The 16,154-nt window shown below is 37.6% G+C and overlaps 1 protein-coding gene across 5 annotated transcripts in view; it reads left to right on the forward strand.

Moving 5' to 3' along the window:
• ANO10 (anoctamin 10) overlaps positions 1 to 16,154 on the forward strand; it is a 120,987-nt gene continuing 104,833 nt past the window's right edge. For 4 of the 5 annotated variants that reach the window (XM_033511916.1, XM_015618239.2, XM_015618237.3 and 1 more), the window contains exons 1-9: positions 1 to 103; positions 3,185 to 3,358; positions 4,411 to 4,593; positions 6,009 to 6,143; positions 7,679 to 7,798; positions 9,731 to 10,300; positions 12,691 to 12,746; positions 14,247 to 14,321; positions 15,284 to 15,466. In XM_033511916.1, the coding sequence (XP_033367807.1) occupies positions 3,199 to 3,358; positions 4,411 to 4,593; positions 6,009 to 6,143; positions 7,679 to 7,798; positions 9,731 to 10,300; positions 12,691 to 12,746; positions 14,247 to 14,321; positions 15,284 to 15,466 (1,482 nt within the window). In that variant the 5' untranslated portion in view covers positions 1 to 103; positions 3,185 to 3,198. Of the gene's footprint in view, positions 104 to 472; positions 826 to 3,184; positions 3,359 to 4,410; positions 4,594 to 6,008; positions 6,144 to 7,678; positions 7,799 to 9,730; positions 10,301 to 12,690; positions 12,747 to 14,246; positions 14,322 to 15,283; positions 15,467 to 16,154 lie in introns of those variants that run through there. The other variant, XM_015618238.3, reaches the window with a different exon arrangement.

Genomic DNA, 16,154 nt, shown 5'->3' on the forward strand with positions numbered 1-16,154 from the left:
GCGGTGTCACGCTGGGCCGGCCCGGCGCCCATCCTGGCAGCGCCCGGTGCCCGCGGCCCGCCCTGCCCTGCCCTGCCCTGCGGATGTGGAGCCGGCACCGCCGGTGAGTGGGGAGTGGGCGGCCGGGACTCAGCGGGAAGGGGCTCTCGCTGCCTGCGCCGCCGCCAGGGGAGGAGCCTCCGCCCTTCCCGCCCACCCCGCCGCGGCGAGGAGCCAGTGCCGAGCCTGGGCAGCCGTGACACCCCCGGCGCTTCCCCCGCCGCCCCGGCACTGCCCGGGGTGGTGCGAGCGGCGGGCTGCGCGGTGGGCTGCGGGGCGAGCGGCGCAGGGCGGCGGCCGGCGGCGAGCGCGGCCGGGCCGGGGGCAGGCAGTGAGTCACCGGCCGTGCTGGCGGCGGGGCCGGCCGGGCTGCTCTCCTCCCCGCTCTTTGGGTTCCTAAAAAAGGAGAGCCAGGCGCAGCCTGGCAGTGGGAAGGAGCCGCGATGGGCCGCCTTAGAGCGGGCACGGCCCGGACGTGGCCGGGGCCGCTGGGCCGTGAGCCGGGCTCTGACCCGCTTCGCACCGACACGCCCTGGAAAGGGGCTGCAGCTCCTTCTGCCCTGAGCTGACAAGGTGGTCCTTGGTCATGGGTTGGAGTCCGTGGTTCCAGAGGTCTTTTCCAACCTCATTAATTGCGACAGCCACGCAGCCACGCCGTGAGAGCCGAAGCTCGGGGGTTTGAGGGCCTTTCTGGGTTGTTGCCCGTGCTTCTGGGTCAGTCGCTAGTTACACAGTGTGTAGGATGAAAGAAGAGGCCAGATAACCTCCCAAATTACCTTCCACAGGGTATGTGCTGGGCGTTGGACAGCCTCTTAAGAAACTGCATTTGGAAATACACGATTTGGAAGAGTGCTTCAGCTCTGTGGTAGTTTTCAGTAGTAATAAGCCTGAAAATAACAGACTTACTGAAAGCCTGAAAATAAACTGAAAGACAGTAGGCTTAGATTAGATATTAGGAAGAAATTCTTTGCTGTGAGGGTGGTGAGGCACTGGAACAGGTTTCCCAGAGAAGCTGTGGATGCCCCATCCCTGGAGGTGTTCAAGGCCACGATGGATGCAGCTCTGAGCAACCTGGTCTAGTGGAAAGTGTTCCTATATATGGCAGGGGAGCTGGAACTAGATGATCTTTAAAGTATTTCCAAACCAAACCATTCGTTGATTCTGTGATTCTTACACAGTCACCATGCCAAGGACGATGATTCTGAATAAATGACAGGAGCCAAGTTCACTGAGTTCACTGTTTATTAAAAAGGCTGTTTTCAAGAGATAACTGTTCTGCAAAGTGATATTCGCAACCAGTCTGTAATATTTAATAATTATCTAGTGTTTTTCATACTTTGAATTCTTTAGAAATGGCAATATACACAATGTGTCAGGCGTAATTTTAGCAAACCACTGCAAACCCCTGATTATGGATAGTGATGCATTAAGGTGCAGTGACTTGTCAAGACAGTGTAGTTAGTCACTGACAAACTCAGTTACAGTGCCTCATCCCCGATTGTTTTTCTCTGTCTGATTCATTCTGTTTGTGCAGATACACATCTGAAATTTTAAAAAACACTTTATTATTCCAGTGCAATTTTTTAAAAGACATGAATACTTGGGTTCAGAGCTGTAAATCTCTGTTGCAGAATTGTGTGCATGTGAAAAGGCAAGTGAAATTAACCAAAAACCCCATTGAAATTTGGATTGAAAGATTTTCTGCAAGTTGAAATTGACAAGTTGAAAAGACTTATTTATTATGATATGCATATGTTTACAGTATCACTGTATTTTGTAGAATAATTTATAAGAAATACTGGAGACTGATTTGTCCTTGAATCAAGGAAGCATAATCGTCATAAAAGCTGAACTACATCCGTAGAGCAACTTCCTTAGAAATGAAGTATTTTAACAGGAGTGGGGAGACTGCTTAAAGGAAGTGGGTAAATTCCCTTCTTCAGGCAAGTTACCAGCAAAAAATTCGCCAAACCTTCCCCTCACTTTTAAACTTGGTAAATTAAATCTGTCATAGGTTTTTTGCTTGGGTTATTTTTACTTTTTTATTTTTTTAATGGAATAGGTTAGTTATACCAGATTCATTCTTTTTCATCGACATCTCTATGTTGCTTTATGAAGCATGATACAATGATCTCTGTAGAATAATTTGTATAAAATTTGTTAACAATTCAAAAGAGAAGTGCCTGGGGTTGTTCAGCCTGAAGAAAAGAAGGCTTAGAGGAGACCTTATCAGTCTCTACAGCTACCTGAAAAGAGGTTGTTGCAAGGTGGGAGTCTGCCAAGTAACAAGTGATAAGACAAGAGAAAATGGCTTCAAGTTGTGCCATTAAAATTCTGTGAAAAATTTCATCATGGGAAGGGTTTCCAGGCATTGAAGCAGGCTGTCCAGGGAAATGGTTGAGCCAGCATCCCTGAAGGTATTTAAAAGATCTGTAGATGTGACTCTTGGGGACATTGTTTAGTGGTGGACTTAGAAGTTCTGCATTAATGGTTTGGCTCAATCTTGAAGGCCTTTTCCATCCTAAATGGGTCTGCAAGTCTATAAAGGCCTTCTTAGATAATTTGGATTATTTGCACATAAGTTATGCTGCCAGTGCTTTACAGTTGGACTTTGTCACTTGGTTTATAGGTAACAAAAAGTCATTTAAGTGCTTTGAGTTTAATTTACCTGTCAGTTTGATAGGTGTCTTACTCACCTACCCAAGATGGTATAAGTTTCCTTGTTACAGTTAAAGCTTCACAAGATTAAACTGATCATACCAGGACAAGCTTATTGATTTTTAAATAACTGTTTGACTAAGTTTCTGTTAATGTTTTCATTTGCTGACAAATGCACTGTCAGAAGTTGCAGGCTGTTGTTTTTGAGTATAGTTTCACCTTATTAATTTGTTTTAATTTATTTGCTTTTCTCTCATTACTGCTTTGCTATACATAGCAACAACAGTTTTCCCACCTAGAGAGTAGGACTTAAGTGCCTAAAAAATCAGTAGCATCTTCACACCTGGTAGTAGTAAGTGTGTAAAAGTGCACACCTATGCCTTTGATAAGCACAGACTTGTGTAATTCACTACAGTAAAGTTTTGGTTTTTTAGATTTGTACCAGATATTTTTTAGCACTTACATTTTATTTTGGTTTTGTACTTAGCAAGCTCTCAAGAGATGGCAGAAAAAACGAAAGAGATGATGGAAAGCTGGTCTTTCTTGGATACTGTTGAGTCTAACTTCAGGCCCCTGGTAGTAATTGAACTTGCAAAGGGCACCAAGGAAGAAACCATAGAATGGTTCACTAATCGAATTGTGGACAAAAAGGCAAACGGAGGTGAGTACAGTATGATATTCTGTAGCAATGTGAAATTAAATTGGCTCTCACTATCATATTAAGACATACAGAAAATTAGTTTTCAGGGAATTTGTGGTGTAATGATTATTTGCCAGTCTCATTTAGTTTTGCATTTATTGAACCCACGTAACCCTGTTATTAATGAAAACATTGGCTTAAGGTCAAATTCCAGTTGAGCTCTAAAATTCTTCCATTTTTTGCATTTAAACCCTGACAACCTATGTTTCAATGTAGTTCTGATGTCAGTTTTTATAGCAGTTGTCTAGATATGTTTCTCCTGTTGCTTACAGAAACATGGTAAGCCTTGCCTAAATGAAGATGTTTCATATCCTGTCCATAAGCCTTCGTACCATGTTGTAGAACAAAATTAAATTAGCAGAAAGCAATTTAATCTTGGTAACTTCATGTTGGATTTTATTTATATTTTTGTTAGCATGTAGGGTCTTACAAAGACAGTATTTCATTATTCATTTTGGTATGCTTCTGGAAGTTGAAGTTTGTTCATTTCTGGGAATGTGAGGAATTTGTTATTCCTTGGACTTTTTTTTAAACTTTTTTTTAGAAAAGTCATTATTTGTGGCTGTTGTAGCTTATAGCTACATATGGTCAGTAATATTAATGTGGCTGATGGATTTGTGACTACAAACTTGCTTTCAAGGCGCTGTTAGATAAGTTAGGGATGTTTCTGCTTCAAAAATCTAATTTCCTTAAAACCAGTGGGACTGTTTGCAGAAGCACTTCTTGCTTTTATGGTGTGAGCCTTAAGGGAATAGATCCAAACACTCCCCATTGTTCCACTTCATTGTTGAGAGTACTTCAGCAGAAATAGGACTAAATCAGAGGGTGACCCTGCAAGATTCTGAACATCCTATGTCAAGGGCTGTTGAAACCTTAATTCTTTGTGCCCTTAAAAAGAGACATTTTCAGCACTCCTGTTAGCTAGAGACAATATGTTGGATGATAAATGCTAGGGCTTTTAGACATAATTTTAATGTATTTTCTTGCTTGTTTTACCTCTCTTTGCTTTAAAGGTGCACAACTACTGATTAAACCACTGGTTACGGAAAATGGAGTTGAAAATATTTATCTGGTTGGAGCTTCCCACTTAAGACTTTTGCTGGGAGCTGAAGCTGTAGGTTTGGTGAAGGAATGCAATGATAACTCAATGAGAACTTTTACATACAGCAGTAGAAAAACTTTCAAACATTTTGCAGGTAAGCAATTGTAGGAATCTTTGTTGTTGCAAAGTGGTGACTAAAGATTACGAGCAATTACGCTGCTAAATATTTTACAGTTTTTCTATTCCTTTCCATTTCTTGGAATGATAACTGTGAACAGCAAGCAGAAGACCAAGCCATGAAAAAAATACTTGTTTTTAATTACGGAAATTCAGGTCACATCATGAATTTTGGTTTTTTTCACGTCTTTAATTTTTTGTTTGTCTTTTCCTTCATGCTTTTCTATTCACCAGATAGTCTCTAACTTGTATGAAAAATTTTCTTGGAAAATAAGACAGGAAAAAGAGTTGATAAACATGATTTTATGATTAACAATCCATGTTATAAATTAATGTAGCAATTTAATTTCTGTGAGCCAATTTTGAGGCTTATTATCTTGAAATTATAAAAAATAGAAACATTTTTCTCTGTTAAATGTACACATCAAGCAAACAATAATTAACACAGACACATTCAATGGGATTTGGGCATGATTAGTGGAATTGTTTCTTTTCCTCTTTTATTTTGTGGGGATCTCAACATAGGAAATTTTCCTTTTACATGTGCTGCTTATAAGGTTCTTAACACCCCTACAGTGGCAGAACTCATTTTTTGCTCTGCAAGTAAATACTGGAGTTCCAACATAGTCTTGCTAATACTTTTCATGTGCCTGGTTAACTGATGCCTTTCACCACATTTTCAATATAAAGGTTCTTGGGTCTGTCTGAAACAGTTTTTAAGTTTTGTTGTTCAGTGGTAGTTTTGCTCAATACCACTGCTGTGCAATGACTGTTGCAGTGTCTTTACTTTTGTGACCTTGCTTTCCTGAAATTAGGAAGCCTTCAGACGAGCTGTCATTTGCAAAAGTGCCGCTTCAATTTCTTTGATGCCTTTACATTATTAATGCAAATCTGACACAAATTCCACTGCTAACAGAATCTCTAGGATTAGCTGTATTTCCAACTGCTGTAAATATATTTTTGGCTCTATCTCCTGGTATTTTTTCTTTTTAAAAACCCAAATTTAATTTTAGCTTTGTCCAGATGCAATCAGAGAAGTTGTCCCCTAGAAAAGAAAACCTGCAGTCTGTGTTGTCTTGATAGTATTTCTGGTTGCCCAGTTAAACTAATACTATACTGTTATTCTTTATATTAGAGTTTTGTTGATATTTTAGCTTCTTACCTAGTGTATTTAGGGCAATCTCTATAGTTTCTTATTCTGAAGGGGGTTAAAAATTGTTTTTATCCCAGGAAAATCTGACTCTTGTTTCCATGATGATAAATTGATGGGGTTGACATAGGTTTGTTGCTGTAACTTCTTTTTCCCCAATTCTGGTAATTTTTTGCAGTTGTTTGCTGCCAGGATTGTATTCCTGTGCTGCACAATTTCATATAACCTTCCTTTTTATTTAGATGACAATCACAATTTCCTTACAATGGCAGAATGTCAGTACATCATCAAACATGAACTTGAAAATTTGAGAGCCAAAGATGAAAAAATGATCCCTGGATATCCTCAGGCAAAGCTGTACCCAGGAAAATCAATTGGTAAGTAATGTAGTTTGTTGCCTCTAACTCACTGTGTTGATATAGGATAGTGTTCATGGTGAAAAAAAAATAATTTTCCTGTGATGAAGAGAAATCCTTCAGATGTTCAAGTCCTACTGTTTTTAGCCAACTTTTTCACTGCTTCAGTAATAGGACAAAAGGCAATGGATGCAAAATACAGTAAGAGAAATTCTGAACAAGTGTCAAGAAAGTATTTTTCTCAACAGGATAAACAAACATTTGATCAGGGTTTTAAAGAGATTGTTGGTAACTATCCTGGGAGTCTTCTAAATCCTTGCTAGACAAGGCCCTGAGCAGCCCAATTTAAGCCACACCTACCTTGAGCAGGAAGGTGGACCAGGTTCCTTGCAGAGGGCCTTCCATCCTGAATCATTCTGTGAGGCTGAGGCACTGGACTTCAGTTCTCTTCAGCTGGGTAGTTTTTACACATGTTGATTTTATCTGTTATTTTAATTAGTACTAAAAGTATTTATTTATTTAAATTACATGATTATATACTTGGATTCTCTCTGTATAAAAAGACTAAAATGAGTACCAGTGCTCCAGAGTTACAAATTTCATAATTTGTAGGAAGGAATTTTTATTTAATCTATTTGGTTTCACTGATCTTCCTCTTTGCTTCAAGAGATTTTCTTTTTCATGGGAGAAAGAAGAAATGAGAGCTGGTGCTATTTTTATGGTAGCTAGATGATAGAAATGCTACAGATTCTTAGGAAAATGTAACTTAATAATTGTATCTCCTTATAATAACAGTATCTTTATTCATTAGTGTTGGTCATCAGAGAAGGAGATCTGTGCATATTAGTGGTTCAAAAAATGTAAATAAATGTAGATGTCAGATGAGTTTAAATTGGTAATTTTTTTATATAGCCAAGGTATTTTTCTAGTTAAGTCAAACAGGTGATGATGGGAAATAGTAAAATATTGTCACACTTCCAGTGCCTTCCAATTTTGTAATTTATTTTCTTATTTCTATGGTTGTAACTTCAGAGCAGTTTCTTAATTGTTTATCCACACATGCAGTATTGCTTTCCATAACAAAATTAACTATAAATTGTGGAATATGTAGTTTGTTTGCAATGAAGATGTGATGTAATTTATGAATTCGTGTAAACTGATAATTCAAAGGTTTTTTTGTATCTTTCCCATAATTAGTACAAAAATGACTTTGTGGCTATCCCCACAAAGCTACATGTGGCATTTCAGTCCTGACCTGTAGCCCTTTTTGCTGTTGAGGCTGCATTTGGTTATGTTGCAAAGCTGTGGAGTAGTTACTATAGGTAAAAAGGTTTCTCTTTGTATTCCAATGGACAGTGCAGTATTTGCAGGAATAGGTATAACTGCTCTCTATAATTTTTGAATTAACATGAGACAATTCTTTTACGATTTGAGTGCTAGATCTATTTCAAAGGAACTTTAGGCTTGCTGAGTACACAAAATAACCTGTTTACTTATGTCAATTGCACTGTCCTTTGAAGGAGTGCTAGGTATCTGTTTCTCCTTTTCTCTTCTAGTGAGAAGATTATTGACCAGTGGTGTTCTTGTTCAGATTTTCCCTCTGCATGATAGAGAAGAGTTGAAAAAGCTTAGTCACAGCTGGTATGGCCGAGTGAAAGTTGGTTATCAACCTTTAGGTATGTGAACAGCCTTTGTGTTGTGGTCATGCAGTGGAGTTGTGAAATTAGACCATGTCCTTTTACCATTGGGACAAGTTTTTCCTCTTTTAGTCTTTCCTGGGTGACCTGCTAAAATGGTTCTAGACTTGCAAAATTGTTGGTTCCAGAGCCTGCAGATTCAGTGCCTGTGAGTTTCCATGAACCAGCAATCTGCACATCACAAATTCTCCCCACTCATCATGAAAGCAGGAACGGTCCAAGCCAAGACTGTATTTTCAAACTGACTCTTGACAAGCTCCCACGTGTCTGGAACTCTCAAAGCTCATTTGTGTTGTAGGTGTATCAAAAGTATATTTACAACCGTTTGTTTTAAATTCATTGTCTGAATGAAGACTGAATGTTGTTGCATGCCAGTGTCACTTGAGTACATTTTAGACACTGCATAATCTTAAAATGAATATAATTTTTAGTCTGGCAATGTGGACAGTTAAGTTCTAAACTCTAAACCTGTAAACTTTATTTGAAAATAAGAAAATAAGCATTTGTGAGCTTGCCTGATTATAAATCTCTGGGTCTTGCAGTTGTTTGAGGTTCTTTCCTGAGCTGCAGGAAGTTAAAGATCTGGCTTGATAATGCCTGCCTCCAGAGCATTGTGTTTGGAGCCTTATTATGTGCTGGTCTTTTGTTTATATGAGAAAGGAATTTTTTTTGGATTGACACTGAATCCATAAAAAATTTTGAAGTAAATCCCAGGAGCTTGTTAAGCATCTACTAATTTAGGGGTATCTTTCATGTTAGAGTGTGAAATTATGCTAATGACACTTGAATGTATTTGTTAATGAATTTTTGATTGACAGGGATGTTGCAGTGTTGAGCCTTATGTTTGTTTACCTTTCCTTCTTGCTTTCAGAGACTTTTATCTGGTTTGCAGTTGTAAACTTCTGTTCTAGTGTTTTGTAAACCATAATAATATTCTGGTATTGCATGTGAGGGTTTTTTGTGGTAGTGTATTTACAGTGTCAGTTCAGAGGTCATGCTTCTATGGTTGTTTCTTTAAGCTGGTAAATACAAAACAGTGGCAGACAAGCAATCTGATGGTCCAAACAGGTAAAGAAAAGTGATTTCATCATTTAAAACTGTTTAATAGGCATTTCTGTATCTAATTACTTCTAGATTATAAGAAAAATAATCCTGTAATTTTTTTTATTAGTAAGATAAGTGATATGTCTTCATGGAGGTAATACATCTGTCATGAAGTATACCCATTACTGGTGCACTTTATAAGTCTCTGTCGCACCTTAGCAGACAAACCTAGTGAGTACAGCAAGTAATGTATTTCATGTATCAGTTGTCTGCTGAAGACAGTATCTCAAACTGAGTACTCTATCTGATGTGTTTAAGAATTTATTTTTTGATACACCTGTCCACCTCTTCCTTCAGTTCCTTGAGGGTTAGCAAAGCACAACCTATCCCTTGTTGTCTCTGTGCAAGCCAAAACAAATTTGTTTGCCAGGAGTACATATGCCAGGGGGAATTTTCAGAAGCTGAGTGTCACTTGCTGTTAAAGTTTGGTTGTTATTACATCAGATGTCTTCCATGCCATTCATTAATCAATTTCTGTTTTCAAGAATGATAGTATTTTCTCTTTGGTTCGTTTTTTTCTTTTTTCCCATCCCCTTTCTTTGGATATCTGTTTGATTTCCTTGCCATCTGAATGGTATGTTTATGTGGGGGTACATATATGTAACTTTAAATAAGTAATTCAGAAAACCATCTGACTTTTTGTAATAAGGGTGAAGGAAGAAAAAAAAAAAAGCAATTATATTCATTGTGTTATTTAGAAGAAAAGAAATCTGGCCAATGGAAAGTTGTAAGTTCATGCAAGGTCAAGTTTGATATTGTATTGACATCTGTTGAGTGTAGTCTTTATTGATGAATTTCTTTCTGCAGATGACATACGCTGCTACTTTGGCGAAACCATTGCTCTCTACTTTGGCTTCTTAGAGTACTTCACATTTGCTTTGATTCCAATGGCTGTCATTGGGATTCCTTATTACATGTTTGCCTGGGAAGACTACGACAAATACGTGATGTTTGCCACATTCAATTTGCTGTGGTCCACTGTGATACTGGAGGTTTGGAAGCGCATCTGCGCCATCCTGACGTACCGCTGGGGCACGCTGCTGATGAAACGACAGTTTGAAGAACCAAGACCAGGCTTCCATGGTGTGCTGGGGATCAATCCTGTCACTGGGAGGGAGGAGCCAGTGTACTCAAGTATTAAGAGACAGTTACGGATTTACCTGGTGTCCTTACCATTTGTGTGCCTTTGCCTCTACTTCTCATTGTATGTGATGATGATTTACTTTGACTTGGAGCAGTGGGCTCTGGATTATCACAGAGAGAATGAGTCTAACTTCAGCAACTTGATGCTATTCGTGCCCAGTATCATCTATGCCATTGTGATTGAAATTATGAACCGCATCTATCGGTATGCTGCTGAATTCTTAACATCGTGGGGTAAGAAAGTTGTTCATTCTTCTTTCAAGTTAGAATCCCACATACTTAGAATTTGTTTCTTTGTAGAATACACTACTGTGATTTCTTGTTCAACAGAATGCTAAAGAGATTTCCCAAAGTAGGTTCTTGCTGTGGGTAAGAGATGGCCATTTTAAGTTCTTATGTTTTCAGTGTTCTGGGATTGCATTTTCATATTTGGTTTAATTTGGTCTGAGTCTGACATGCCATCAGAAGGGGTGATCCTGCCTTCCTCCTCAGCCTCTCTCTGCCTTTGGTGCAGAAATTCCCCCTGTCTGATTTAGCTCTTTGTCTGGCTATCTCAGCCATAGTGCTGGCAAAAGGGGTGGGGGGAGAGCTTGAGGTTAAGAGCTCAGAGGTGCATGGATGGCAGGAAGGATTGTCCTGGCAAGTTGCACCCACAGCCTAGGTTTGCTTACTATGCTTTAGTCTACTGTACATCAGTTCAGAGGGCAGAGGCACTGAGATAATGGAACCAAATCTAAGCCCACTCTAAATGTCACATAGGAGTGTTTATGTATGCTACATATATAATAAAGACTGGCATTCCACATCCCAATGTGGATGTGGAATTAAACACATCAAAATGTGTTTCTCTGAGCACTCTAAGAAGAGGAGGAATGTTATAATAGATGACCCCTTTTTTCCTCCCCTTGTGTGTGTGATTTATTTAACAGATTGGGCTTCGTGTTTTGTAACCTAACATAAGGATAGTGAAATACTGGTGTTTATTTTGAATTTTAGCACTTCTACAGACATGCAAAATCACTTTCAGACAAAGTTAATAGATTAAGCTAATGAGAATTAACTGCATTGTGTAGCTCCATATGGCATTGATTTGCAGGACAGAATCCAGATTACTAAAGCTGGAGACCCAGAAAATTAACAGAAGAAATATAAGGCAAAAGGGAGATTGATGCAGAAGACAGAATAAAAAGAGGTGTTGAAGTGGGGGTTGGTTATGCTTGCCAAAATTATTTGCTCAGCAAATGCAACCTGGCATCCATCATAGTAAAAGCCATTTCTTTGTTTATGACTGTTCAAGGCTTTTATTTAAATAATAATTTTTAAATTCATATCTAGGGCTCAGTTGGCTGTTTCATTGTTTTGACTATACTGCAAGAAAAGGCATTTCTGTGAAATACTTACGTTGATCTGATAGACTAAAATGTCTTTAACAGGCACCTCAAGGGGTTTTTTAATCCAGACTTTTTGGGTTTTAAACTGATGTTTCATGCTCAGCAGAGGCACTATTTATGTAACCTGCTACACTGGCAGCTTGTGTCTTTTCTGTGCTATCCAATGTGTTTCTGCTGCCATGCTCTGAATAGGCTCAAAAGCTCATCTGGATGTCCTATCTTCTCTCCCACCTGGCATATTTTCAAATAATACCTGACTTTACAGCTAAAGTGTCAAAGCATGGAAAACAATTTGGGGTATTTTAAGCACCCCTCTTTCACCCATTTATCATGAAAGCTGATAGTGTAGCAGAAGCTAAAAGTAAAAAATTACAGTCACTTGAGTGCATTTTCACATGTCAGGCCTAACTTGATGCTCCTGTCAGAATAGTGCTCTGATGTTTTGTCCTGAGCAAGGTCTGTAGGTGTTGGTGTCTCCTTTCATTCTTGTTGAAACAACAGCACATCTAGCATGCTGCCTTCTCAGTTACTGCTTACCCAGGGCTTTAAAGGTACAATCTAACAGAATAGCAGAAAGAAATTGAAAATCTCCCATCCACTTCCCTTTTCTCCCCTCTAGTAAATCAGCCTTCCTGAAACATCAGGTTTTGACTGTTCATCTTGAATGAACTGAAATTCTCAATTTAGAGTGAGTAATGCATCTGTTGAACTTCACGTACTCCCATCTTGCTTTAGAGTGTAGAGACTTACCTAAATTCCTTGTAAAGAGATGGGAATATTTTCGTGTTTACTGGCTTTGAATTAAATTTGGTATTGTTAATTTTCATTATATATTCCTATTAATCTTGCATTAGTTTACAGCCAAAGAACAATCGGTAGCTAGACACATTTTGTTAAGTCTTAAGAACAATGGATGTTTTTTAATTTTATAAAATAGTTCTTCAGAGTAAGAAATACATAAAAGAAGAAATTTTTGCAGTAGAAAAAATACTGGAGTTGTAGTCAAAAATATGTATGATAATACTGTGGATCAGATTACCTTCATAGATTAAGTGAGGTGTTGGTATAAATAGTATAAAATCTTTCTACCATGAAGTGTTTGAATAATATAAACTGTTAGATAAGTAATTTTCATGTGGAATAAAAGTGTCTGTTCAATCTTTGGATAGCAATGTGTAGTACATGGTAGGAGCTTTTGCTGCTTACTAATTAATAACTTTGTTGGTATTTTAGAAAATCACAGGCTGGAATCTTCATATCAGAATCATTTAATTCTGAAGGTTTTAGTGGTAAGTATGTCATAAAAGCAGCTTTTAAGATTTTTTAGAAAGACAGCTTGTGTGACTGTACCACAGTGACCTACAGTTTTACTCAAGGCCAAATAGTAGCACAAATATCAGAGTAAACAAGATTGCTGTTAGGGTTGCAGTAACTGCTAGACTATTTTAGATGCCTCTTTTATAGTGGAGTTAGCTTTTTATTTGTATTGAATTGTTCTTTCATTAGGATGCTGTATATATAAGTTTTTATTAATTGGTGGGATCCTGTCTTCAACTGAGAACTATTCTGTTCAATTTTTGCATGATCTGATGGTAAACCACATTTTGAAAAGTTAATATATGAACTTCCACCTATACTAACATTCAGAGTTAGTTATACCAACTATGTATATATATATATATATATATATATATGTATATATATATAACTGGTTAGTTATAATAACAATTCAGAGGGACCTGAAAATACCTGTCCATCAGTCTACTCCTGTGCAGTTCATAGGACATGTAGATCTGTTTAATTTATCTAATCTTGTTTCCTTTTTGAAAAGATCATTTCAGTTTCTTCCTTGTTTATTTCCTCAGTTTCCTTAGAGTTCCATCTTTATTTCCTTCACCGTGTTTTTGTATGTGTGTATGTTTATTTGGGGTTTGGTTTGTTTGTTTGTTTTGGGGTTCTTTTTTTTGTGTTAAATCTCTGTGTTACCCAACTGTTACTGGTACCCTCTAGAGCTGAAACTCTTTTAGATATCACTTATAGCTTTATCTCCTCCTGTAGCCGTTCTCATAAAACTTAGAACCATTTATGTTTCCCCATAGGGTATTTATACAAAATGATTGTAGAAATAAAGAAATGTCAAGTGTAAGTTTCCCCCAGTTTTCATTCTCAGTCTGTGAATGGCTCTCTGCACTCCCAATATTATCTGTATGGGCCAAGAGCTCCAAAAAAGGAGCTGCAGCACTGACAGCAAGTAGGAAACTTTGGAGTTTGATTAAATACTGTGATTATGTCTCATTTTAGAAGTAGGAAATATTTCACTTGGCCATAAAACCTTTTGAAGTGATTAAACATAAATTGCAACTAACATATATAAAGGAACATTTTTACAGATTGAGAGTAAATGTATTTTGACTAAGTATTTATTTAAAAAAAGGTCACTAAATAAAGATCATTATATCCCTTCTCTAATCTTATCTGGAGAAATTGCCAAAAAATGAAAATTAAGTAAAAGGTGATGTGTTTTTAATGCCTACATTTCATAATTCAGTTGTAGCTCTCTCTGTACACTTTGCTTTAGGCAATCTTTAAGCTTGTTAAGTGAAAAACTGAGTAAGACCAATATTTAAAATATGTTTTTTCTGACCTAAGGTTTAAAAATGGTAAATAAAATTTTGATGGGCTGTGTACATCTTCATGAAAGTCATTTAATCAAGGCAGCTGTTAAGTTAGATGATATTCTGCATCTGAACTTTTGCTCGAGTACTAAAACCAAATATTTTTATTTGCAGTTCAACTTCTTAAATTGTTTTGCATCCCTCTTCTACATTGCCTTTGTATTGTTTGATATGAAGCTTTTGAGGCAGGTGAGTTCCAAGAACATCTTAAGAATGTTGATGAATCTCAGAAGATAAAGTATTGATTTGAACAGACTTCAGTAGTTATTCTAAAACATAAACTTGGCGATTAATATATTTCACCTATATTTTAGAAATCCAGCTTCCATGTTTCAGTTCCCCTAACATTATTGCAGAATCATAATGGAGTAGAGTAATTATTTCTCTCTGTATAAATGAGGAACTGTTTTCAAATAAATTTGATTATTCTCTCACACAGATGAGACTGGGAAATTTTAATTTCCTCTTTATTTCCTTTTATGTTAGAAAATGTTCTTCTCTGTAGTATTCTTAATGAGAGACTCTTGAGAACAGGGTCGTGATTAAGTTCAACTACAGTGAGGATCTGAGAATAAATAAAAGCAAAAATAATTTATAGTTGGTATTTTAAATCAACTTTCACTCTCAAATGCATGAAAAATTGGTATAAGGAAAATATTTTTGCTCTAAACATAATGAGCAGTACAACAAGAACTTCAGCTCAAGACCTCTGTTACTCTGAAGTGATCTCTAGCAAAACACTTGACATATCTATCTATACCAGACATAACATTCGTGACACTTCCTCTATTTTCAGGTAAAATCAAGAAATAAAAAACATAGAAAAAATTTCAGTCTTTAGCTCTGTGATTGTCATTGGCATATATTAAATATGCATTATCCTTCACTGGACTTGGTGTACTGTTTTCAGGATATATCTAGATACACAAAATATTTAGACTACTAACTCCTAATTAGTCCTTTTCAGCACACAGCAAAGGATGGGAACTAGATAATTTACACTTTTCATATGCTATTGCTAGGTTTGTTAGGCTGGCCCATTTTTCATAATATAGTAACTTACAGTGTTACTTGAGCTCACAGAATTGCAAATGATCATAGATTCATCACAATTGTTTTATTTTTTATTTCTTTTTTTTTTTTTTCTTAAGAGTTTGGCCACTTTGCTGATAACTTCACAGATCCTCAACCAGTTTGCAGAATCCTTACTTCCTTACTGGCTCCAGAAGAGATACAACAGGAAGATGAGGAAACGCATGTGTTCCAAGAAAACTAATGCAGACCTGTCATTAGCTGAACAGGTCAACATGGAGAAAGAAATGGGAACCTATTTGGTACGTTGTAGTACTGTAAAAGAGTTAAAACCTTTCTGGGCTCTAGTTGACAGAGGCACCAGCCAAGGCAAACAAGATTATTTTTGGCTTTCTGGCGTGGCTTATTTCCAGCTTCATCAGCTTTGCTGGTAGCTGTTTATGCAGCTGTAGGTTATCCTGGATCAGGAAGTGGATACAGTGTAGTAACACCAGAATGAAGGGGAAGGAATGAACAGTTCTATCTGGAACTACCTAACCTTTATCACTGGAAAGAAGTATTTGTGTAATATGCCTTTAATCTCCAAGGGTAACCCAAACGCTACCAGGATGAGTAGGCTGGCACAGGGAAGAGGGAAATTATTTCTGTTTTGGTTGGATTTTGCAGTGGTACTAGTTTAAATGGTCAATTGAACTAGAGAGAGAACACATCTGGATGTGACCAGAAAAGGAGGACAGAAGAAACCAACTATTCAAAACAATATTCCAGCTGGATCCTCTTGCCTCTTGAAACCAAATAACAAAGCTTTGGTATTCACTGTCTTGGTTCTGTTCCTGTCCACCTTCTATGCAATATAATTTTTAATTATTTTTAGTGGATTTCATGCAATTCATTACTTAAAATTCTGAAGGAATTTACACAGTGGATGTCAGTGTGTATGTTAAGGCCTCACAGACTGGCTGACAACTTGATCAGATGCTGCAAGCACAG

Source organism: Parus major, chromosome 2 (genome assembly GCF_001522545.3).
Source record: "Parus major isolate Abel chromosome 2, Parus_major1.1, whole genome shotgun sequence".
Taxonomy (NCBI): domain Eukaryota; kingdom Metazoa; phylum Chordata; class Aves; order Passeriformes; family Paridae; genus Parus; species Parus major.